This window comes from Hypanus sabinus, chromosome 12 (assembly GCF_030144855.1).
Source record: "Hypanus sabinus isolate sHypSab1 chromosome 12, sHypSab1.hap1, whole genome shotgun sequence".
In the NCBI taxonomy this organism is placed as follows: domain Eukaryota; kingdom Metazoa; phylum Chordata; class Chondrichthyes; order Myliobatiformes; family Dasyatidae; genus Hypanus; species Hypanus sabinus.
This window is the reverse complement of record NC_082717.1, coordinates 86,408,492-86,434,686: the sequence shown is the minus strand read 5'-3', so window position 1 is coordinate 86,434,686 and position 26,195 is coordinate 86,408,492. Positions and strand designations below refer to the sequence as shown.

Here is a 26,195-nt window from a genome sequence, read left to right as displayed (position 1 = left end):
GGATACAAGACCACAAGAAAATGAGGTCAGAGAAATAATAACAGGGAAAAGGAGATGGCAGGTGAACTGAATGAGTATTTTGCATCAATCTTCACTGTGTAAGCCACTAGCAGTGTGCCAGATGTTGAAGGGTGTGAGGGAAGAGAAGTGAGTGTCGTTACTATTACAAGGAGAAGGTACTCAAAAAGCTGTAAGACCTCAGGGTCACCTAGACCTGATGAACTGCACCCTAGGGTTCTGAAAGAGGTAGCGATAGAGATTATGGTGGCATTAGAAACAATCTTTCAAAAATCATTGGACTCTGGCTTGGTGCCAGAGGACTGGAAAATTGCAAATGTCGCTCCACTCTTTAAGGAAGCAGAAAGGAAATTGTACACCTATTAGCCTGACCTTGGTGGTTGAGAAGATGTTGGAATCAATTGTTAAGGGTGATGTTATGGAGTACTTGGTGACACAGGAGAAGATGGGACAAAGTCAGCATGGTTTTTTAAGGGAAAATCTTGCCTGACAAACTTGTTGTAATTCTCTGAGGTAATTACAAGTAGGGATAGATAAAGGAGATGCAGTGGATGTTGTATATTTGGACTTTCAGAAGGCCTTTGACAATTTGTCACACATGAGGCTGCTTACCAAGTTAGGAGCCCATGGTTTTACAGAAAAGTTAATGGCTTGGTTAGAACATTGAATGATTGGTAGGAGGCAGTGAGTGGGAATAAAAGGATCTTTTTCTGGTTGGCTGTTAGTGACTAGTGGTGTTTTGCAGGGGTCTGTGTTGGGATCGCTTCTTTATATGCTATATATCAATGATTTAGATGATGGAATAGATGGCTTTGTTGCGAAGTTTATAGATACAAAGATTGGTGGAAGGGCAGGTAATGTTGAGGAAAGAGGTAGGCTGCAGAAAGACAGATTAGGAGACTAGTCAAGAAAGTGGGAAATGAAATACAATGTTGGAAAATGCATGATCATGCACTTTGGTAGTAGAAATAAATGTGCAGACTATTTTCTAAATGGAAGAAAATCCAAAAAATTGAGATGCATAGAGACTTGGGAGACCTTGTGCAGAACACCCTAAAGTAGTGGTCGCCAACCCGTCAATCGCGATCGATTGGTTGGTCTTTGAGACTTTCCCAGTAGATCCCGGGGAAAAAAAATACACAAATACTGTTGAGAGATTGTTTCCGGGTTGCGGGGTTTTAGTTCTGTTCTTTCTGCCCAGTGTGCATGCGTGTAGCTCCCCTGCACTACACAGTGTACTTCGGTGGTCCCTAACCACCGGGCCACGAGGAAACGATATGAGCCAGCTGCACCTTTCCTCATTCCCTGACACGCTGACTGTTGAACTTGAACCCACGCATCAGTCGCCTAAACGCAGTGACACCCTCGCGCCAGGGATCACTGGTTGGCCTCTCACGGCCGGCTGGAAGTGCCATTGCTAGCGGCCTGGAGCGCGGACAGATGGGCGCCGCCTCTAAACCTGTTTAGCACACCGAATGTTGGTGGCGAACCCGGTGCTAAAATATTCACAGACGATTTAATTCGGGCTCAGGGTTTCATAAGTAGCAGAGCAGCTACTCCACTGCGATCCACTGAAGCAAACTTTTATCGACCGATAGATCCTGGGGGCGTGGGCGTGTCCTGTCGCACTCCCTGCTCAGTTGGTCGCTCTCTCCGGACTGCGACCACCGTGGCCCTGACACGGGGACCTCCGGCCATGACCTTGTCCTCTCAGCCCACCCACGACCAGCCGCACCTGGCCAAGGCGGCTGGCGGCGGACGGGTGGGAGGCTGCAGTTTTGGGCCCGGAGGCTGTCTAATGAGGCAATGAAGCACTCAAAACTGCTTTGGCACCTTGAGTCCAAGCACCCTGTACTTAAACACAAACCCATTGAGTTTTGTGAACGGAAAAAACGTGAGCAAGCGGGACAGCAGCCGAGAGCTGCGAAAACTAAATTGCGGAATAGACTGGACGTAAGGAACCTGTTTCGAGTATTGCTGTGTTCCCGTAGTGTTTAACACCCCCCCCCCCCCCCGCCATCCCCCCTCGGTCGGTCCACAAGAATATTGTAAATATTAAACCGGTCCACAGTGCAAAAAAGGGTGGGTACCCCCAGTGTTTATACATTATTTCTACTTCCGGGTTGCAGGGTTTTACTTCGTACAAACAAGCTGGATGAACTCAAGTAGGTCAAGCAGCATCCGTTGAAACGACTAGTCAAACGTTGACTGTTCATTTCGAAGGATGCTGCCCGACCTGCTGAATTCATCCAGCTTGTATGTACGTCTTGATTTGACCACAGCATCTGCAGTGTACTTTGGGGTTTTACTTCTGGTCTTTTCTGCCCCGGTGCACATGCATGTAACTAATCAATCTGGGGTCAATCTTGCCTTTCAGTAAGGCTGAGGTGGGGGATCTTGGGCTTAAAAAGGTTGGTGACCACTACCCTAAAGGTTAACTTGCAGGTTGAGTCAGTGGTGAGGAAGGCAAATGCACTGTTGGCATTCATTTCAAGAAGTCTAGAATACGAGAGCAGGGATGTGATGCTGGGGCTTTATAAGGCACCGGTGAGGCCTCACCTTGAGTATCTAAGAAAAGATGTGCTGGCTTTGGAGAGGGTTCAGAAGAGGTTCACAGGGATGATTCCAGGAATGAAAGAGTTATCATACGAGGAACATTTGATGGCTCTGGGTCAGTACTCAATGGAATTTGGAGGGGGTATCTCATTGAAACCTTTCAAATGTTGAAAGGCCTAGACAGAGTACACATGGAAAGGATGTTTCCCATGATGGAGGAGTCTAGGAAAAGAGGACATTGCTTCAGGAAAGAGGGGTGTGGAGAAATATCTTTAGGTAGAGGGTTTTGAATTTGTTACCACAGGCAGCTGTGGAGGCCAGGTTGTTGGGTGTATTTAAGGCAGAGATTGATAGGCTCTTGATTGGACATGGCTTCAAAGGTTACAGGGAGAAGGCCGGGGAGTGGGGCTGAGGAGGGGAAAACAGGATTAGCCATGACTGAGTGGTGGAGCAGACTCAGTGGGCAAATGGCCTAATTCTGTTCCTATGTCTGGTGCTGTCTAACCCACTGAATTCCTCCAATGCCTTACTATAAACAGTCAACATTTTAGGCTGAGAACCTTCGTCAGGACCCTTCAGAGGATCTCAGCCTGAAACACTGATTCCTGTCCATAGATGTTGCCTAACTTTGAATTCCTCTAACTATTTCGTCTGTGTTGCTCTGGATTCCAGCATCTGCAGAAGCTCTTGTGTTTACAAAGGAGTTTTACAATATTTCTGCAACTACATACAAGCCACAATTACATCACACTTTCAGAGCTGCAACAAAACAAAACCAGCTCACTCACAATGCACAAGACCGAGGGCTAGGCACTCGGCTATTGTTACAGAAGGTGTGATTTGGAGTGTTTGCCCTCAGTCCTTGCTGTCTGCTGATTTCCTTTATAACAAGTGCCACCTATATGTATGCACACACAAAGCAGCCTCCTCCAACCCCCTTGTGTCAAGATGCTTCCTGATTTCCACAGTCTTAATTTACACAGCTATAACTTGTGATATCAAGATTAGTCAATGCCTTTATCATTAAATTCAACAGAACCAGTTTTGGTAGCTTATTTCCTTTTTGATTTTTAAATATAGTAGTATGTTCCTTAAATTGAAATGCTTTGCCATTAGTAGTATCCACATATATTGCTATCCACGGGAAGTCTGTATTTCTGGCCCTCCTGGATGACAAGGACTTTGTGTACTAGGGGTTAAGCAATTGGGGTAAGAAAAAATTTATAAGAAAGTTCAAGGTAAATTTATTATCAAAGTACATACATGTCACCATATACAACCCTGAGATTCATTTTATTACGAACATTCAGAGATATACAAAGGCACATAATAGAATCAATGAAAAACTGCTCACCACGGATGTGCAAAAGACAATAAACTGTGCAAACTCAAAAAAAAAAAGGGGGAAAATAAATAAGCAATAAATATCTACAGCACAAGTTGTAGAGTCCTTAAAAGTGAGTTATTGATTATGGAATCAGTTCAATGTTGGGATGAGTGAAGTAATCCCTTCTGGTTCAAGAGCCTGATGGCTGAGGGGTAATAACTGTTCCTGAACCTGGTGATGTGGGACTTGAGGCTCCTGTACCTCCTCCTTAATGAGAGCAGTGGGAAGAGAGCATGGCCTGGATGATGGGAGTTGTAGTGTCTTTGATATTTCAGTAACATTTGAGTAATATTGCAAGTATATTGCTTTATTAAGCATTCTTTGTTGTTTGCAAAATGCATTGTGGATTATATATAGAAGTCTGTAAATGGCATACACCATCACACTACCAAGTGATAGTAAATACGAAGTTAGACTCGCATTTCAGACTGCTGTCTTTTCCTTTCAATTAATTCAATATCTTGGAGTTACAAAACTTAATAGTGGTGATGAGATGTTTTAAATGAACTCAAGATGATTATCTACCTGATGAAATACAACAAGACGTTCGGGTTTTTAAAAAGCGCAGTGAGAAGCATTTGAGTTTAAGAAAAAGCACAGCACTTTTTCTTCAAAGCAGCAGATTTTATTCACAAAAAAAGACAGTTTAAAAAGAAAGGTAGAAGATGGATGAATTCATGGGTTCATAAACAGCGAGAACTGAGTGATAATAATCTTTTTTAAAAAAGCAGAAATGGCTGGCTACATTGAAAAAAATTGATACTTTTGATTACACAACAGATAACTGGAATATGTATATTGAGCTAATTGAGTAATATCTTAAAGCAAATGGAATAGCCAGTGAGAAATAAGTACCAGTATTGCTGAGTGTAATAGGTGGGAAAGCATAGGAGTTTGGCTGCTCCAACCAAACCAGCTGAAATGAGCTTTGCTGATATCAAAAAGTAACACAAGAACATTTAGAAACAAAACCGTTGTTGATTGTGGAACACATTAGCTTTCAGAAGTGGAATCAAAAGGAAGGGGAGTTAATTTCAGCTTATGTGGCTGATTTGAAGAAGTCGTTTGAGCATTGTCAGTTCAGTAATGGGTTTAATGATGCACTGAGAGATCATTTAGTTTGTGGAATCTAACAAGAAAGCATTCAAAAATGGCTCCTAAATGAAGCAGAACGTATAAGAACAGTTGAAATAGCTATATCAAAGGAAACAGCAGACAAAGTTGAGTTGCAGTCAGAAATGATGGTGAGCTTCAAGAAAATTGCACCATCTAAACTGAAACCTGCCTGTCCAAACAAATTATGATACTGTTGTGGCAGAGATTCTCATACACCAAACCAATGCAGATTTAAAGGGGAAATTTGCAGAAAATGCAACAAAATGGGACACATACAAAGAGCATGTTGTGCAGAGTAAAAAAAGAAATGGACTGCACAGGGAAGAGAAAAAGATTTTAAAACAAAGTCGCAGTTTCAAAAAGAGAACTAATCTGCATGCTGTTAATGAAAAATCTGATAATGGTGAAAATGATACAGGACTGGGTGGCCTTATGACTTATAATGTGAAAAATAACAATAGATAAGCTATATGGCTTACACCAGAAGTGAATGGCAAGTTAATTAAAATGGAATTGGACACTGGTTTTGTTGTACATTCATTGCACAAAGTGGATTAGAACAGCATTTCAAAAATGCTCTAAACTGAAACCTGCAGACATCCACCTAAGAATTTATACTGGGGAAAGATCATTCCTGTAGGAATTACATTTTGTAACAGTGAAATACAACAACTAGTAAGCCACATTGGGCTTGTATGTGGTAAAAACAAAAGGACAAGCAATGTGGGAACGTGACTGGCTGAGACAACTACAACTTGATTTGGGGATCTATCCACAGTTTGCATGCCACATCCCCTGAAGCCAACTGAAAGTGAATTAAGAAAGGCACTGGATGATGCCACAACTGCCTCCATGCTATACACCATGAACTGTTGCCCAACAGAAGGAAAGTAGGTGTTGAAGCCAACTTCTGTGCCCCTGGTTGGAAAGTAGAAAGACCATGGTGCTCAGAAGAAGCATGAAAGTGACAAAAGCACTGGTCTGACTACAATAGATTTTGGAGACAACATATCTGAGGAAGCTTCTATTACGTTAATCAGACAGTTACTTGTGAAATGTGGCTTGGCTTTAAGATGGAAGAGAGTTCAAGGAGCTTCAGGAAAGTTGCAAACATTCAGCTTTTGTAAGTATTAAGATCCAGAATGTACTCTGCATGCATTAAGGTTATTGCAGGGACGTCAAGTGGGAGACAAAAAGCTGCTTATAAAAGTAGATGCAAAGACCAAAACCCAGCTGGATGAATGGAAGGCCAAAAGGAAAGGAGTGGATGGAGAGATGAAAACAGGATTTGTCGGATGACGGTGTGGATGAAGAAACCAAGAGGAGAGAGCAGATCATAAAAGGAGCAATAGAAGGATTAATAAGAGATTACTTCAGTGAACTAAATGCACCTTCCCAAGATCAAGATACACATTCTCGAAAGATGGAAAAGAAAGGAGGATGACGTAAGTGCTGGGGAAACGGAAGAGAATAAATGAGACCCAATTTCTCAAGAAATTAGAGACTTCAGAGATACTCACAAGAAACTAGAATAAAAAGGAAGACAAGAAGTTGAAAAGGAGAGAAGATATAGAGCGTCTGTGAGCAAGAAAGAGAAAGGCATGAAAAAGAGAAGGAATGTGAGAAAGAAAAAGGTTAACTAGAGTGTGGATGGAATCGGGACTGAGCAAGGTTGTGATGGGGTCATGAGAGAACGAAGGATAATGAAAGGGAGCATGACTGAGGAAGGGATCATGAACAGGATAGACAGAAAGAATCCGGGACTAGGAAAGTAGATCCAGAGAGAGAAAAGCCGAGAAAAGGAAAGGAGAGGTGTCCAGAGCTGTCACGACCACCTCCTGCAGTCCCAGAGTCAACTCTTACAACCACCACGGAGAAGGCCTCAGAGCCTGAGGTTGTTTCACAGCCACAAGTCTCACCTGCCGAGCAGAGTAATCCCCTTTGTCAGGAAAGACATATCCCACAAGAGTAAGAAAGCCTCCACAGTGATTTAGGCTGGAACGGGACAGTATAAAATTTACTATGCTGTGAATGTCTGTACAGTAGTTGCATTAGAGAGTATAGTGTGTTGAGATGCATTCTATATTGAGTTAGAGTTTGTAGCTAAGCAGGGAGGAATGTTGTGTATTTAACATTTCAGTAATAGTTGAGTAATATTGTAAATATTTTGTTTGACTAAGCATTCTTTGATGTAATGCATTGTGGATTATAATTAACAGTACGTATATGACCTCTGTCGTTGATCCACCACATGTTACATGTGAGCCTTGCTTAAAGTACACGTGGAGGTAGCCTAACATTTTAGACTCCCGTCTTTTCCCTTCAATTAGTTTAATGAGTTACAAAACTTAAAAGGGGTCCTTGATGATCGATGCTGATTTCCTGAGACTGAGCTCCTTGCAAATGTGCTCAGTGTAGAGGAAGGCTTTACCCGTGACGGACTGGGCTGTATCTGCGACTTTTCCAGTCACTATAGGAGTGACTGCACCCTGCGCATTTGTGTGGGGAAGATATTTGGAAGGGTGAATGGGAATGGAGCGAGAGGTGGGGAGAAATTGGCAGGGAAGAGGTTAAATTTTAAAAAGGATGCACAAAGTAAGAGGAAGAGGCCATTGCCTTTTAAGGGGTGTTTCACAACTTCATCTGAAAATTATAGTTACAAGAAGAGAAGTGGAAATTTAACTCCAGCTGACCTTTTCAACCTGTGGTTAGATTTTCAGTAAAACTCCAAGGTCTAGAGATGTAGTGGGTTTGCGGGGAATGATTGATGACTGATGTCCCTCACACTGCATGCCTACTCCACAGTTCACTCAGATTACGAACTTTCAGTAAATTATCTCCATTTACTGGGCTTTGCTATACTTCTGTTACTAACATTATACAACAGGACTCCAGTGGCCACAGTCTATATTTCATTTGATTTGCCACAATCTCTGCTAACTTTGAGGCAGAAATTCGTTGGCTCAAGACGCTCCTGAATCTTCAGCACAAAAATTCAGGCTGGTAGTTCCACTAGGGCTGGAGGTTACCACCTTTTAGAGAAGATATTAAACTAATTCTGTCCACCTTCTTGAGTGAATCCCACACCACTCTTTAGAAGGGGAGGAAGCCAGTATTCCTCTCTCAATCAACATATTGAAAATGTAACATGGTCGTTATCACATTGATATTTATGGGAACTTTCTATAGATCAACTTCATGAGAGTTGGTTCCAAATTCCCACTGACTTTGATTTACAAAGCTTTCTTCCTGATTTCAGTCTGAATGACCCAACTGCTAATATAAAGTTTGCTCTGCCTTGTGGATTTTCTCATTGGAGATTTCGTTTTCCCATATTTAGCTTCTCATATCCTCTTATGCACCTTGATTAGATTGATTCCTTATCTCATATCTCCAAACTCAAAGGGAAAGTCCAGCTAGGTTAATTCCCAGCAATATAATCATCTTAAGTTCCAATATCACGCTTATCACAAAGCTAGGGCATCTTCCCAAAGTCAAAAAGTCATAAAGCAACACAGCACGGCTACAGGCCTTTCAGGCCAATGGATCCATATCGACCACAGTGCTCACCCAGCTAGTTGCAACTTCCTACATTCAGTCCATTGCTCTCGAAGCCCCACATCTCCAGATACCTTTCCTTGTGCTTCTTCAATTATACTACTGAACGTGTCGCAACCACTTCTGGCAGCTTGTTCTCTACACTCACCATCCACTGCCTGAGGAAGTTGCTCCTTGGTCCCTTCTAAATCTTTCCCTGCACACCCTAAATCTATGCCCTCTAGTCTTGACTCTCTAACCCTGGGCAAAGGACTGTTATGATCCACCTCTCGTAATCTTAAACATTTAGAAACATAGAAAACCCACAGCACAATACAGGCCCTTTGGCCCACAAAGCTGAGTCGAACATGTCCTTACCTTATAACTACCTAGACCAGGGGTCAGCAACCTTTACCACTGAAAGAGCCACTTGGACCCGTTTCCCACAGAAAAGAAAACACTGGGAGCCGCAAAACCCGTTTGACATTTAAAATGAAATAACACTGCATACAACGTTTTTTTTGCCTTTATGCTATGTATAAACAAACTATAATGTGTTGCATTTATGAAATTGATGAACTCCTGCAGAGAAAACGAAATTACATTTCTGCATGCAACAAAAACATTTTGAACTCCGAAAAAAAGACGTTGGGTTGAAAGTTACTTTTAAGTAAAATACTCAATGTCTATTTGAGTCCTTCTTGTATTTATGAAAAACGCCGAACTTAAATTTTCCGCCAGCAGCAAACCAAAAATAACGTCAGCCAGCTGTCATCCTGAAAAATGAAAGGACTATTTCACTGAACAATGAAAAAATATGAATATGAGTAAAATAATAGGCAATTAAAATATTTATCATACTTGGTTAATGGGATTTCTGCTCCTGGACCTCAGCGCACAGCGTCTGCACATCAGGGCTGTATGATGTCACCTTCATCTTTACACAGGATCGCAAGCTGTCATCTGTGAGGTTTTCAATATCACTCCATTTGTGTTTCTGAGCAAGAACGGCCTTCTGACGGGCAACATCTTCAAGGTCTGCTGTCAAGCGTCTAAACTTGGACACCCATATGTCTTTGTCGGCTATGTCGGCCAGTTCCATCTCAAGATCAGGTTGACTCACACCTGCCAATGCAGTCGTATTCAGTAGGGAAGGATCGATGCTTAAGGGAGTGACCGGGAAGGATAATGTGTTTTTTTCCTCTCTGAACTCACAGAAGCGTTTCCCAAACGATGTTTGCATTGCGATGATTGCAGAATGTAAATACTCCGAAATTATCATGTCGTGACCTTGTTTGAACTCTCTCAAATTGGGGAAGTGAGACAAAGTGCCTTTCTGTAAATCTCTGGCAAGCACTGTCAACTTGCGCTCGAATGCCAAAACATCCTCCAACATGTGCAGGGCTGTACGTCCTTTCCCCTGAAGAGCTGTGTTCAGCGTGTTCAGGTGCGCTGTCATGTCTACCATGAAGTGTAGCTTTTCCAGCCACTCTGGCTGTTCCAGCTCAGGAAAGGTGAGCCCTTTGCTGCCCAGGAAAGTTTTCACTTCTTCCAGACACGCGACAAAGCGTTTCAGCACCTTCCGTCTGGACAGCCAGCGATAAAAACACGTTGTAGCGGTGTCAGTAAACTGCAGTCAAAGATAGCTTTATTCGAACTAAACAGCCTTGCTTTTCAGCTTCCCTCAACCCAGCCCCCATGGACGCAGATGCTGCAAAAGACGCGTACTCACAAACCCCCGTAGGCTATCTCCCTTAGCCGGAATGCTGGCTAATTGTGAGCCGTTTTATGATGTGGCAGGAAATGTGTCGCTACACTTAGGTTGTACAAGATCACCATAATTACATTTCAAAAGCTAACAAACTAACATAAAATACATTTTAATTAAATACTGACCAATTATTTCCCAAAGCCACAGGGAGCCGCAGCACAGAGGTGAAAGAGCCACAAATGGCTCGGGAGCCGCAGGTTGCAGACCCCCGACCTAGACTTACACATAGCCCTCTATTTTCCTAAGCTACGTGTACCTATCTAGGAGTCTCTTAAAAGACCCTATCATTTTCGCTTCCACCACCACTGCCGGCAGCCCATTCTATGAACTCACCACTCTCCGCGTGTATGTATATATATATAAAAAAAAGAACTTACCCCTGACATCTCCTCTTTACCGACTCCCCAGCACCTTAAACCCATGCCCACTCATGTTAGCCATTTCAGCCCTGGGAAAAAGCCTCTGACTATGCACATGATCAATGCCTCTCATCATCTTATACACCTCTATCAGGTCCCCCTCATCCTCCGTCGCTCCAAGGAGAAAAGGCCGAGTTCATTCAACCTCTTCTCATAAGGCATGCTCCCCAATCCAGGCAACATCCTTGTAAATCTCCTCTGCACCCTTTCTATAGTTTCCATGTCCATGTGAAACGACCAGAATTGAGTTCAGTACTCCAAGTGGCGTCTGACCAGGGTCCTATGTAGCTGCAACATTACCTCTCAGCTCTCAATCCCACAGTTGATGAAGGCCAATGCAACATATGTCTTCATAACCACCGAGTCAACCTGTGTAGCAGCTTTGAGTGTCCTGTGGATTCGGACCCCAAGATTCCTATGATCCTCCACACTGCCAAGAGTCTTACCATTAATACTATATTCTGCCATCATATTTGACCTACCAAAATGAACCACCTCACTCTTTTCTGGGCTGAACTCCACCTGCCACTTCTCAGCCCAGTTTTGCATCTTATCAATGTCCCACTGTAACCTCTGACAGCCCTCCACACTATCCGCAACACCCCCAACCGTTGTGTCATCAGCAGACGTACTAATCCATTCCTCCACTTCCTCATCCATTTATAAAAATCATGAAGAGTAAGGGTCCCAGAACAGATCCCTGAGGCACACCACTGGTTACCAACCACTCTTTGCCTTGTGTGGGCAAGCCATTTCTGGATCCACAAAGCAATGTCCCCATGGATCCCATGCCTCCTTACCCTCTCAATAAGCCTTTCATGGGGTACCTTATCAAATGCCTTGCTGAAATCCATATACACTACATCTACGGCTCTACATTCATCAATGTGTTTAGTCACATCCTCAAAAAATTCAATCAGGCTCGTAAGGCAGGACCTGCCCTTGACAAAGTCATGCTGACTATTCCTAATCATATTATGCCTCTCCAAATGTTCATAAATCCTGCCTCTCAGGATCTCCTCCATCAGCTTACCAACCACTGAAGTAAGACTCATTGGTCTACAATTTACTAGGCTATCTCAACTCCTTTTCTTGAATAAGGGGACAACTTCCGCAACCTTCCAATCCTCTGGAATCTCTCCCGTCTTCGTTAATGATGCAAAGATCATCGCCAGATGCTCAGCAATCTCCTTCCTCGCTACCCACAGTAGCCTGGGGTACATCCCGTCTGGTCCCGGTGACTTATCCAACTTGATGCTTTCCATAAGCTCCAGCATACACTCTACCTTAATGTCTACATGCTCAAGCTTTTCAGTCCACTGCAAGTCATTCCTACAATCGCCAAGATCCTTTTCTGTGGTGAATACTGAAGCAAAGTACCTCTGCTATCTTCTCTCGTTCCATACACACTTTTCCACTGTCATGCTTGATTGGTCCTATTCTTTCACGCCTTATCCTCTTGGTCTTCGCATACTTGTAGAATGCCTTGGCGTTTTCCTTAATCCTGCTCACCAAGGCCTTCTCATAGCCCCTTCTGGCTCTCCTAATTTCATTCTTAAGCTCCTTCCTGCTAGCCTTATAATCTTTTAAATCTCTATCATTACCTAGTTTTTTGAACCTCTCATAAGCTCTTCTTCTTGACTAGGTTTACAACAGCCTTTGTACACCACAGTTCCTGTACCCTACCATCCTTTCCCTGTCTCATTGGAACATACCTATGCAGAACCCCACGCAAATATCCCCTGAACATTTGCCACATTTCTTCCATATGTTTCCCTGAGGACATCTTTTTCCAATTTATGCTTTCAAGTTCCTGCCTGATAGCCTCATATTTCCCCTTACTCCAATTAAACATTTCCCTAACTTGCCTGTTGCTATCCCTCTCCAAAGTTATTGTAAAGGAGATAGAATTGTAATCACTATCTCCAAACTGCTCTCCCACTGAGAGACCTGACATCTGATCAGGTTTATTTCCCAATACCAGATCAAATACAGCCTCTCTTTTTGTTGGCTTATCTGCATATTGTGTCAAGAAACCTTCCTGAACACATCTAACAGACTCCACCCCATTTATACCCCTCACTCTAGGATTTCTATAAGGTCACCCTCATTCTCCTACATTCCAAAGAATAAAGACTGAACCTAGCCAATCTATCCCTAAATTATGGCTTTCTAGTCTTGGGAACATACTTGGAAATCTTTTCTCTGCTCTTTCCAGAGTAACCTCATCTTTCCTATAACAGGGTGACCAAAGCTGTACACGCTACTCCTGAATGTGGCATCACCAATGAGTGACACAACTGCAACATAATGTCCCAGTTGCTATACTTGGTGCCCTGACTGATGAAGGCCAGCATGCTAAATGTGCTGTTCACCATCCTGTCTACCTCTGATGTTGGTTTCAATGAATTATACACTTGTTCTTCCAGCTCCCTCTGTTCCGTTACACTCCCTAGTGTCCTAACGTTCTAGCATAAGTCCTACACTGGTTTAACTTTCCAAAATGCATCACCTCTCACTTATCTGTATTGAATTACCTTTGAAATCAAGATTCCCTTGTAATTTACAATAACCTTCTTCATTATCAACAACACCTCAAATTTTGTGTCACCTGCAAATTTACTGATTAAACCTTGTGTATTCTGGTCCAAATGATTTACATAAATAATGAATCGCAATGCTGACCCCAGCAGCACACCACTAGTCACTGGCCTCCATTCCAAGAATCAACCTTCAACCACCGCCCTCTGCTTCTAACCTCTGAGCCAATTTTGAATCCACCTTACTAGCTTTAACATCTGCCGGACGATGCTGAGGATGTTCTACGAGGCTGTGGTGGTCAGTGCTATCATGTTTGCTGTTGTGTGCTGGGGCAGTAGGCTGAGGGTAGCAGACACCAACAGAATCAACAAACTCATTCGTAAGGCCAGTGATGTTGTGGGGGTGGAACTGGACTCTCTGACGGTGGTGTCTGAAAAGAGGATGCTGTCCAAGTTGCATGCCATCTTGGACAATGTCTCCCATCCACTCTATAATGTACTGGTTAGGCACAGGAGTACATTCAGCCAGAGACTCATTCCACCGAGATGTAACACTGAGCGTCATAGGAAGTCATTCCTACCTGAGGCCATCAAATTTTACAGCTGCTCCCTCGGAGTGTCAGACACCCTGAGCCAATAGGCTGGTCCTGGACTTATTTCCACGGCATGATTAACTTATTATTATTTAATTATTTATGGTTTTATATTGCTATATGTCTTCACTATTCTTGGTTGGTGCAGCTGTAACAAAACCCAGTTTCCCTCGGGATCAATGAAGTATGTCTGTCTGTCTGTCTGACTAGCTCTCCCTGGATTCTATGGGATCTAACCTTCTTGACAGCCTTCCATGCAGTACCTTGTTGAAGGCCTTGCAAAAGTTCAAATAGACAATATCCACTGCGCTGCCCTCATCTACTTTTTCAGTTAGCTCTTCAAAATACTCAAAAGTTTGTCAAGCAGCATTGTCGATGTTAATTCCTCATCAGGTTCTGTCTAGTCAAATGTAGGTTGATCCTATCGCTCAGAATTCCCTCCAGTAACTTCCCGTCTACTGATGTCAGTCTGACTGACATGTAGTTCCCTGGATTGTCCTTGCTATCCTTCTTAAACAATGGAACAACAGTGGCCACCTGCTACTCTCTGGGATCTTCACCAACAGCTAACATTGGATCAAATATCTCCACATGAGCCCCACAATTTCTTCTGTAACATCCCATGAAGTCTGAGGATGCTCTTGGTTGGTCCCTGAGGATAATCCACCTTAATGTAATGTAAGGCTGCAAATACCCCCTCCTAGTAATATGAATGTCCTTCAAAACCTCACCTCTTAACTCTTGAGCAACCATGATTTTCTCAGTAAACATTGGAGAAATATTCGTAAAAAATCCTAACCATCGCTTGCAGGTCAAGACATAGGTAGCCTTACTGAATCCTAAGGGAACCTACATTTTCCCCCACCACCATTTACTCTTAATACAGCTATAGAACCTCTTGGGATTTTCCTTAACCTTTCTGCCCTCTGAATTTCCTTCCCAAATGTATTCTTAATTTTCTATAGTTATCAAGGAATTTTCTTATTCCCAACCTCTGAAATTCAATGTAAGCTTCTACATTCTCTATCAGAGCCTCTGTCTTTCAGCTAAGTTTTCATAAACTTAACTGGCTTGTCCTTCACCCTAACAGGAATATGCTTCTCCTGGACTCCTTATCATTCTCTTAAAAGCCTCCCAATTATGATCCGTATGTTTCCCTTAAAACAGGTTCATCCAGTCGACCTCTGCTCATTCCTGCTTAATTCCCCTGAAATGTTCCCTTTTATATTGCAAAACTGGGAAAAAACCCAGATGTCCCACTGTGAGGGAATGGACTGAGGAAATGATTAAGATTTCATCATATGAACACATGTTGGGAAGAATTAACAGTGAGGGAAGAGTGAAAGACACATTGGATCAATTTAGGTTGTTTGTTAATTTAAACTTAGAAGTTTTTTTCTATTTCTTAGTTTTATGTTTTCCTGTCATGGGATGGCTGTGTAAATATGCTGTACTGTATCTGCTCTATGATATGCTGTGCTGCTTTGTAAAATAAGAATAAAAATAATAATAATAATAATTTGAATTACGAAAAAAATATTCCCTTGACCTGCGGACCTGTCCTTTCTTTTTCAATCACTGTCTTAAAACCGTACAGAACTATAACATTAGAGCCAGAGTGCTGCCCTCGATCCAGGACTTATATGCATCTAGAGTCAGGAAGCGAGCAAGCAGCATTATTGTAGACCCATCACACCCTGGACATCACCTGTTCCAACTCCTTCCTTCTGGAAGGATCACTGTATACACAAAGTACACGGCAGATGCTGTGGTCAAATCAAGATGTACAAAAAAGCTGGATGAACTCAGCAGGTCCGGCAGCATCCATTGAAAGAAGCAGTTAACGTTTCGGGTCAAGACGTTGACTGCTGCTGTCAACAGATGCTGCCCGACCTGCTGAGTTCATCCAGCTTTTTTATACATTTAGATCACTGTATGCCAGGACAAATAGATACAAGAACAGTTTCTTTCCGTATGCCGTCAGTCTTATGAACACCTGAATTTTAGTCTATTGTACATCAAGTCCACCTGTACATTCAATGAGGTGGACCTAATTGTATATAGTTTACGATTATTTGCACTGTTGTTTTTGTTTGTTTTTAATTCTGTACACAGAGAGCTCAGGGAAACCGGCATCAAATTCTCTGTATGTGTCCTCATACTTGGCGATAATAAAGGATTCTGATTCTGATTTGCTAAGGACCTTAGGGGTAACATTTTCCATCAGAGGGTGGTCAGTATGTGAAGGGAGCTGCCAGAGGAATTGGTTGAGGCAGATACATTAAAAACATTTAAGTTATTTGGACAGGTACGTGAATAGGAAAAGTTTGCAGAGATGTGGCCCAAATGTGGGCAATTGTGATGAGCTGAGACGGCATAGGCCAGCTAGGCCAACCAGAGGTCCTGCTTTCATGCCAAGGAATCCTGCTTATATGATGTTATAAGCCTGTGATGCTGCTGCAACTAAGTATTTTTAAATATGTAAATATGACAATAAATTGCACTTGTCGAGGGATGTATCAAAAAAGCAGCACGCGTATGAATCTTAACGTTCTGTAAGGATCAGTGGATTGGACTCTTGCTCCTGAGTCAGCGAGTCAGTTCTTTAGGCCAGTGTTTATTCCACAATTAACTTCATGCCAAAAAATTAAATTGGTTACTTTTATAATATTTTTTGTGGAAGTTTGCTGCAGGCATATTGGCTTCAGCATTTCCTATATCTAACTGATTGGAAAGGAATTTAGACACATTGGAATATCGTAAGCTGATGAAGTATTTATACCATCAAGGCTTTCCTTTGATTATATACTGGCATTCCCTTGCACATGGATGCTTTTTCCAATGCATTAACTTATAATAAAATATTTTTCTGATGTTTGCAGGACAACATAAATGTTGATGAAGCCGTGAAATTCTTGGTGGGGAATATTCTGTCCATCGAATGCATCCACCAAATATCAGAGGACTCCAGTGCAGATGATACAATTAAATTAACGGAGTATACTGAAGAGCGTGAGAACAAGTCACAATGCTGCTAACGCACCATGTCTGTCTTCCTCAAATGTCTAACTATCCATTTTGGAAGGCACAATATCCAGTTGACCTTTTCTACACAACAGTGAACTTGGGTGATTGTTAAACAAAACTAACGAGCAGTAGCATGATTTAGGCTAACATCTGTTTAAAATGAAAATGTTATCATAGTTTTAATTAAAAGTGGAATGGTAGAATGGTAAGAGCAATATATTCTCCATTTGTGTATTATGCTTTTGAAATAACTTTAAAATGTAGTTACTTTGTCAGTTTTTCAAGCAGGATCTATTTTGTGTAGTCTATCTTGTGTTATCTCAGTATTTCCGGTCTCAGGTGCTTGCTTCTGACCAATTGAAAGACAGGAGAATAGGGTTGAGAGGGAAAATAAATCAGCCATGATCTAATGGAGGAGCAGACTTGATGGCCTAATTGTAGTCCTCTATCTTTTGGTCAGTAGCAATATTTTACTTAAGTTCATTAAACTGTTTAAGAAGTGACACAGTTGTTATGACATCCTGTGAAATGTGTTGTAAACCGGGTGAGATGCTTCAAATAAGGGTTTTATGCAATACTTGCCACTACAGCAAATTCTTCCTTAAGTATCCTGGCTTTAAGGGTTTGTGAATTTCTCAAATTCTTGGCTGCAGCAGCTCATACCTGTTAATTCCAAATTGATGGTCAACAGAAGTAGGTAGGAATTTACTGGTATTCAAACTCTCAGGTATAGTCCCACTTACTCACCCTCCCAAGCACCAAGACCAACTCCTTCCATGTTTCATTAGTGTCTGTCATTGTGCTGTGTTTAACCCGCCTTCTTCTGAAGCCCTCACCTCTCTGATTGTTACTTCCAGTCTTGTTGGGAGGGGAATGTGGCTGATTGTTTCTGTGGTTATAAATCTGATACACTTCAACTGAAGTGACCTTGACTTGAGCTAACCTAACACGCACCATTTCCTCGTTCCACGTCTTGTACAGGCTTCCAGTGTATTTGAATTGAAAATTTTCATCCTTGCAATTAAGCTTTCTGATAGCTTCTATATCTCTCTATTTCTTCATCCCCAAATCCTGCATTCTCCCAATTCTAGTCTCTTAGTAGCATCTGCCACCTTTATCCACTTTTGAGTGAAAATTAAAGCATTTGTACTTCCAAATGCTTGGGCTCTGAGCACTGGAAGTCTCGCCTTAAAAAAATAAACTGCCTCAAGAGTATTCCAGTGTACTTTGTGTCTTTTTCCTCCATGTGTCTTTTTGAAACTCTGAGTGAGTGTTTATTCTGCACAGAGTCAGAGGGAGGAAGGTGACAGTCTGACCTTGGGAAATTGGAGGAGAATGCATAAAGTCCTACAGCATGAAAACAGTCCAGTCAGCCCACTATCCACTGGGACCATGATACACCCGTTAACACTACCCACAGTTTCTATCCCTCAGCCACAGACCAGGCTAATTCACCTACCGACTCACGTCTTTGGGATGTGGGCAGAAACTGAAGCACCAAGGGGAAACCCATGTGGTCACAGGAGGAATGTGCAAACTCCGCATTAACAGCGTTGAAAATCAGGATTGATCCCAGTTCACTGTAAGGTAGCAGCCCTGTTTGTAGGCAGTCCAATGCTGGAAAAAAAGGGGCAAACACAGAATCTCATGGCAGATTTCCATGCCTTTCCTGAACTATAGTCTTTGAGAGAGCATTGAACCTCATGTAATAAGGGTAAACCTTCTGCTAGCCGTGTGCCCTCTTGCCAGCATTTGATAAGTCCCTTCATAGAATTTCTCTACCAGACACTTACATGGGTCAGAAATTTAAAATAAACTACACAGTGGTCTAGATAAGATCACGTATTGAATTTCAGCACAGTGTCTTGGACATTCTGGATAGTGTATTGGTAAAAACAGGGAAATGACATAAGAGCCACTTGGAACAGATTGGATGGTGTGAATGTTTGCATCATATTTGCTACAAGTACAATTTCTGTTTTTAAAAAAAAACATGAGTTTGTGAATCTGAAATACCTACCAGTTCTCACAAGCATGGATCTTTTCCAGGGTTCAGTCATCCTCAGCTCCGGGCTGATACTTGTTGACGTCATTGTGGTGATAATGCCAGGGACAGGTTCCACACCCATGATGAGGAATCTCATTCTCTCTGCCACTCCACCTAGCACCTTCACTGCTTGTTTTGTCTTGCTGCCCAACTTGCATATCCACTGTGAATGAGCTACACAGTTTCCTCGGCCTATGCTACTGTCTCCATATCTGAGCAACTGCTGGTGTCCTACCATCAGCACTTGCTAAACCACCCTCACTGTGCCATATGACTCCACATTGAGCTTCTGAGCACTAATCCTCTCCATCACGAACACCAGCTTCTTTCACTTCCATAGATCTGTCTATCACAGCAAATTAGTTCCATCAATTCAAACTATCAAGACCCTTGGCCATTATTAAATACTTCAGTTAGATCTCCTACTATTCTTGTATATTCAAGAATATACTCAGAATTTAAACCTTTTAGTCCAGGGATAATTGTGGTGAATTTATGCTGTAGCCCCAATGACACCAAAATATATTCCTCAATCTGCAGCACTGAAAACAATTCATTATTCAAGATGAGGACTAAGTAGAGCTTTATACTGCTACAATACAATGTCCAGTCTTTTCTGTTCCAGAACATTTGAAATTAAGGCCAGCATTCTATAATCCATTTTTAAATATATATATATATATTTTTTGATGCTAGCTAGTTTTAAAAACATTTCTGGCTTTTTGGAAACTATTCTGATTTATCTTAGGTTCAAAACAAATGAGCTCCCACTTTGAATTCCATTTAGCACTGCCCAATCTATCAATGTTCATATGCAACGTCTTATGCCCAGTGCACAATTTACTGTATCACCTACTTTAATATCATCAGCAAAATTAAATGTAATGCTTTTGGTTGCTTTATCTGGGTATATGCTATATACTGACAATGCAGCCAGTCATTTCAAATTGGGTGTACTCCCAGTATGTTTACTATCTGTCTCCTACTTATTAATCAATTTTTTGTATCAGGGAAATACTGATTCTTTTATTGTGCATTCATTTTTTCTAAACAATCATTCATGTAGAATCTTATTAACTGTCTTTTAGAGGTCTGTGTAAATCACATAAGTTTTTCCTCCCCTACTGTTTCTAAGAAATTAAACTCAAGTCATTTTGTATGAGTTGTAATTGTAAATCCATTCTGGTTGTTAATAATTAGTGGAAAATAACAGGTTATTCTATCCTGAACAGATTCTGGTTACTTTCCCCATAATAAATGTCTATGCTAAGAAGTATTTAATTACTTTTATTTCCATTTCCCTTAAAAGAAGCCTCAGGTTATTTCAATAATACAGTTTTTTGCTAGTGAACCTTGTCATCTAGAAGGATATAAGCACCAGGAAATGGGAAATGTAATACTGCACTATCTCCAGTGACTCTGACTTGTAACTATATCACACAGTGAGAATGTTGGAAATTGGCATCTGGTAACATTGTGGGGCAAATGTCAATAACTTCTGGCTAACCAAGCAACATTCTCTGTTTGGTAATTATTTATTATGCACAAATTTCCTGCTGCTCTACCTACATTAAAGCATCGAATACATTACAAAATAATTAATCAACTACAGAGCAAATTCGAGTGAATGGAAAGATGCTATGTAAATGCAAGTGTTGTTTTCACTTTCCTCACAACTCTACTGAGAAGTGAGCTAGGATTATGTGCTTGACTCCTGGAAAGAGACCAACTTTAGTGTCTCTTCTCTCTGTTTCCACTTAAAAACTACATGTGATCTAGTTTCACTTTCGTACAGTGGGAGATTGATGATTATATCTCAAAGTCTTGCACTTCCTATCCATAAAAGTTCTGTTACAAATATTAACATTTTCTATTAATGTTACTATTTTAATAGGGAAACTGTTGTTATCCACAATTATGATGAAAGTACATATCCTAAGGTTTAGGGAGGCAAAATTCTGTCAACAGTTCTGTTTTGCCTGCCATGGTTTGTTAACTGAAATAGCAGCACTCCATTTTCTATTTTTCTCTTTGAAATTCTTGATTCAATATTTAAAAAATCTCATGATCTGATGCATCTCTGGCAATGTCATCTGGAAAAAGTGACCTCACTTTCCACACTTAAATAGATGACGCCCAACTCCACCTGACCACCACCTATCCTGGTTCTTTACAGCTATTATACTTACAATTAACTATAAAAACAGTAAAGAGTATCTGCACCATCTCTGCAGATTGCTAAATATTCTGAAGATTGGAGTAACTATCTGTGGTTGTAGTCTGTAGTTTTCACTTCTACTCTCCCCCCTTACGAAAGTTATTGAGACAACTCACAGTTTTTGTGTGTAACAATTGACCTTAAGATGAGCCTCAGAGTACAATTCTATGCTATCAATCTAATACCATCTTTGTAACACTGCTGAACCCCACCCCACTAAACTACTGCTGAGATCCTTAATCATGCTTTTTTATACATCCATTCCAGTTCTCTCTGCTGCTCATGAGCTAACAGGAATGTTCATTCATCGATCCTGGTTTTGCTGACTTAAAAGCAAACACTTTGATTTTAGGATGCTAATCTCCCCATGGCCATGCCCTTTCCTAAATCTGCAGTCTTCTCCCTAACCCTTTAACTCTTAATTCTCTAATTTCAGGCTCTGCTTGTCCACAAATTTGATTGATCTACCACTGGTGGCCATGCCTTCAGAAACCAGAGCGCTAGTGTCTAGAAGTTTCACCCTTGAACGTCTGTTCCTCTTGTCTCTTCCCCTTCAGCAGACTCCCATACACCAAACTCTTTGATGAAACTTTTGGACATCTTAATTTTATTTGTTTAGTCACACTCCTGTGAGGAGTCTTGGGATATTTTGCTGCCTTAAACAGAATATAATGGAAATTGTTGTAATACACCCCTGTTATCTTGTTTAGTAACAATAAAGTTTTTTTAAATCAACCACTTTGACGTGTCTGGCATTTTTTAACTTTGCGGGTGTTAATCTTATAGTAACTAGAATTGGAATGTTGAGAATGTACAATTTCTAGTGCTGAATTTTGTAACATATTTTAATTATCTGTTATCCTGAGGCAGTAAGTTAAATTTGCTCATTCACAATGAAACTTAATGTTATTGTTTCAAGCAGTAACTGACGAATTTGAGATTAAAACCTCTGATATATTTTATTTTGAATATTGGCAGCTAAGTTCATTCTGAAATATTTCTGATTAATGCACTTGGGGAAATCACTACCTACAACTTCAAAGATTCAAATTCAATTTATTATCAGAGTATGTGTGCAGTAAACAACCTTGAGATTCGTCTTCCCACAGACAGCCAGGAAACAAAGACACGCCATGGAACCCGTTCAAAGTAAACATCAAACACGCAATGCACAGAAGGAAAACAGAACAAGTTGGTCAAATGGCAAAAAATAAGAAAATAACACCCAGAATATTAAACATCAAACTGCAGGGCCCTTGAAACAGTATGGGAGTGTTCATTTCCATCCAATTATAGACAATAGACAATAGGTGCAGAAGTAGACCATTCGGCCCTTCGAGCCTGCACCACCATTTTGAGATCATGGCTGATCATCTACTATCAATGCCCGGTTCCTGCCTTGTCCCCATATCTCTTGATTCCCCTATCCATAAGATACCTATCTAGCTCCTTCTTGAAAGCATCCAGAGAATTGGCCTCCACTACCTTCCGAGGCAGTGCATTCCACACCCCCACAATTCTCTGGGAGAAGTTTTTCCTTAACTCTGTCCTAAATGACCTACCCCTTATTCTCAAACCATGCCCTCTGGTACTGGACTCTCCCAGCATCTGGAACATATTTCCTGCCTCTATCTTGTCCAATCCCTTAATAATCTTATATGTTGCAATCAGATCCCCTCTCAATCTCCTTCATTCCAGCGTGTACAAGCCCAGTCTCTCTAACCTCTCTGCGTAAGACAGTCCAGACATCCCAGGAATTAACCTTGTGAATCTACGCTGCACTTCCTCTACAGCCAGGATGTCCTTCCTTAACCCTGGAGACCAAAACTGTACACAATACTCCAGGTGTGGTCTCACCAGGGCCCTGTACAAATGCAAGAGGATTTCCTTGCTCTTGTACTCAATTCCCTTTGTAATAAAGGCCAACATTCCATTAGCCTTCTTCACTGCCTGCTGCAGTGCTGTATTGTTTGTTGCAAGCTACATTGTGCTGTATTGACTGCAAGCGACAGAACTATTCCACCCCAATCAACATCACAGAAAGTAACAATTTAAAAAAAGAGTAAGCAGAAATAAAAAAACATGAACTACAGAGTCCTCTAAAAATGAGTCCAATCCGCAAGCCTTGCCCAAGACCCCTGAACCTTCCCCTGGCAGCAGCGGGAGAGGGAGACCGAACAAACAAAGGCAGACAGTGCTGAACACCCACTTGCCTTCTACTCTCGTCCTCGTTGATTTTAATCCTGTCTGGCGATTTAATTGGCAAGATTGGCGAGAAATGGAGCCGATCAACGGTTTGTACTTCGCCATTAGGCCACACACTCTGTTCTCAACCTCACTCAACTACACCGAATTCCACTGGAGACAGCAAAAACGTCAGGTCACTCAGTTGGCCCAAAAACACATTATCAAAATGTCCATTACAGGCTCCAATTGCAAACAGATTAGTAGCAGAAGTATATTTAGTTTTGTGAACTGTCTGCAGGACATTGCCATTGGTCACTGGTGCCATCTTGCTGCTTCCTCCCCTTGTTACTCATTATTGTGATGGCAATATGTTAACTTCCGTTCATTGGTCAAAATTGGGGAACTTACTAACATTTTTATTAACTTCAATATAATTTTTGGGCAAAGATTTAGGAAGGGGCATGACCATGGAGAGATTAGAATCTTAAAATCAAAGTGTTTGCTAATTAGGAATGTGGACAAAGTCGACATTAATTGCAAGGGTTTGATGACCATTTGCCTTGGACTACTGCAGTATTTATGGTGAAGGCACTCTTACTGTACTATTGTAACATGAGTTTCAGGGTTTAGACCCAGCAGTGATGAAGGAACAGATATACTTTGTTGGGTGTACAATTTCAAAGGGGACCTCAGGTCCTAGTCTTCCCATATATCTGCTGCCTCAGTGGAAAAAAGGTCATGGGTTTGGGAGGTGAAGCAGGAGTAGTCTAGATGAGGAACTGCAGTATGTTTTGTTGGCAGTACACAGTGCAGCCTCTCTATGCCAAGATGGAGGACATGAACGTGTAGGTAGGGTGGTGGATGGGATGTCAATCAAGCCAGCTGTTTACTTCTGTTTTATATGGAGCTTCTTCAGTGCTGAGAGACCTGGACTCAATCAGGCAAGTGGAGACTATCCCATTTTCTGCATTGTTATAGGTGAAAAGGCATTTTGGTTGTTCGAAGATGAGTCATTTGACAATCATACATCACTTTGCTGACGACTGAGTAGATCTGTAGAAATTAGCTGCTCAGGATTTGTTTTTGGAGAACAGGACATCCCTGGACAATTTACAGCTTTTGTCTTGTAGATGTCAGTATTTTAATTGTGCTTAGCTGAAAGTGTTGCTAGTTCTGAAGCTCAAACCGTAAGCACTGCAGCCAGGAATAAAAACAGCAAATGCTGGAAATACTAAGCAGATAAAGCAGCGTTTGTGCATAGAAAAAAAAAACAGGTTTCAAGTCATGGTCATAAAATTGCTAAATTTAATAACAGCTAAAAATGCAAAAATGACTCAGATATTTTTGACTCGGCCTTTCAATTCAGAAAATGGGACATTGTGTCAAGAAACAAAACATCTACAACAGAAAAAGGCAACAGCAAACACATTTGAGTGTAGAGAAAAGGAAGTGGAGACAGAGCCCTAAGGTGTTCAGATGCCACTCTGTTGGCTTTCACTCTTTCACAGGGATGCTAAAATACTAAAGATTTCACAATCTTTCCCAATTTTTGATACTTTTTTTTCAGGTACCTTGCTGTTCGGCGTAGGCGATCATGTCCTTCCATCCATCACGGTACCCTCCGAATTGTAGTTGTTGCCTCCCCTGTTTCTAACCATGATGTTAATCCATCGATCATTTTCATTCTCTGTCTGCCTCTGCTTCTTCTTCCTTCCAGCTTTCCAGTTGCAACTAAATGTTCCAATGTCTCTCTTTGCATGACGTGTCCAAAGAATTTTGATTGCTGTTTTCTGATTTTTTTACGTAATGTACGTTTTGTTTTCGTTCTCTGCAGAACTTCTTCGTTGGTTATTCTATCCGTATATGATATGCAGAGCATTCTTCTGAGGAACCACATCTCTGCTGCATTGATTCTTTTTTCCATTGCATTTGTGATGGTCCATGACTCGCAGCCATACATCAATATAGGAAGAATGTAGCAGCTGAGAGTTTTAAGGCGGATGTCAATTGCTATTTTCCTGTTCATTAGGATGTTTCTTATTTCTGTAAATGCTGTTCCTGTCATTGCTATTCTTGCTTTTATGTTTGTTTCACATTTGCCATCAGATGTTACCCATGATCTAAGGTACTTGAAGTTGTGAACTTGTTTCAGGATTTCATTTCCCAACACGATCCTACAATTTGGGATATCAGGTTTCTTTGATGTTAAACCTTTTTGTTTAAGGTTAGGCCAAGTCTTTCACTCTCCGTGTTGATGGTAGATACTAGTTTCTGTAAATTTACTTCACTATTTGCTATCAGTACTGTATCATCCGCATAGCAGAGGTTGTTGATATTGTATCTTCCTATACTTATTCCGGGTAGGTCTTGTATGGTTCTCATAATGTTTTCACTGTACAGGGAGAACAGGTCTGGTGATAGAACACAACCCTGTCTGACTCCTCGCTTTATTGGCTGATATTCACCAATCTCGTTGTCTATCCATATGGCTGCACTTTGTTGCCAGTAGAGATTCCTGATTATTCTTAGATCTTTTCCGTCGATATTAATATCCTTAAGCATTTTCTTGATGACTTGGTGTTCCACTGTGTCAAAGGCTTTTGCATAGTCAATGAAACAGAAGTATAGGTTTTGTTGTACTTCTATTGACCTATTGATAATATTCCTGAGAATATAAGTTGCATTTGATGTTCCCTTGCCTTCAACAAAGCCACACTGTTCTTCACTGACCTCTGGTTTAATTTTGTTTCTTATTCTGAGCATGATGATTCTAAGTAGA

General features: G+C 41.3%; 1 protein-coding gene across 1 annotated transcript in view; it reads left to right on the top strand.

Annotated features, from left to right (window-relative positions):
• Positions 1–21,964, top strand: part of LOC132403089 (ras-related protein Rab-32-like) — a 32,397-nt gene extending 10,433 nt beyond the window's left edge. Inside the window, exon 3 of the mRNA XM_059986368.1 lies at positions 16,820–21,964. Within this exon, the coding sequence (XP_059842351.1) occupies positions 16,820–16,975 (156 nt within the window). The 3' untranslated portion in view covers positions 16,976–21,964. The remainder of the gene's footprint in view (positions 1–16,819) is intronic.
• The last annotated feature ends 4,231 nt before the right edge of the window (positions 21,965–26,195 follow it).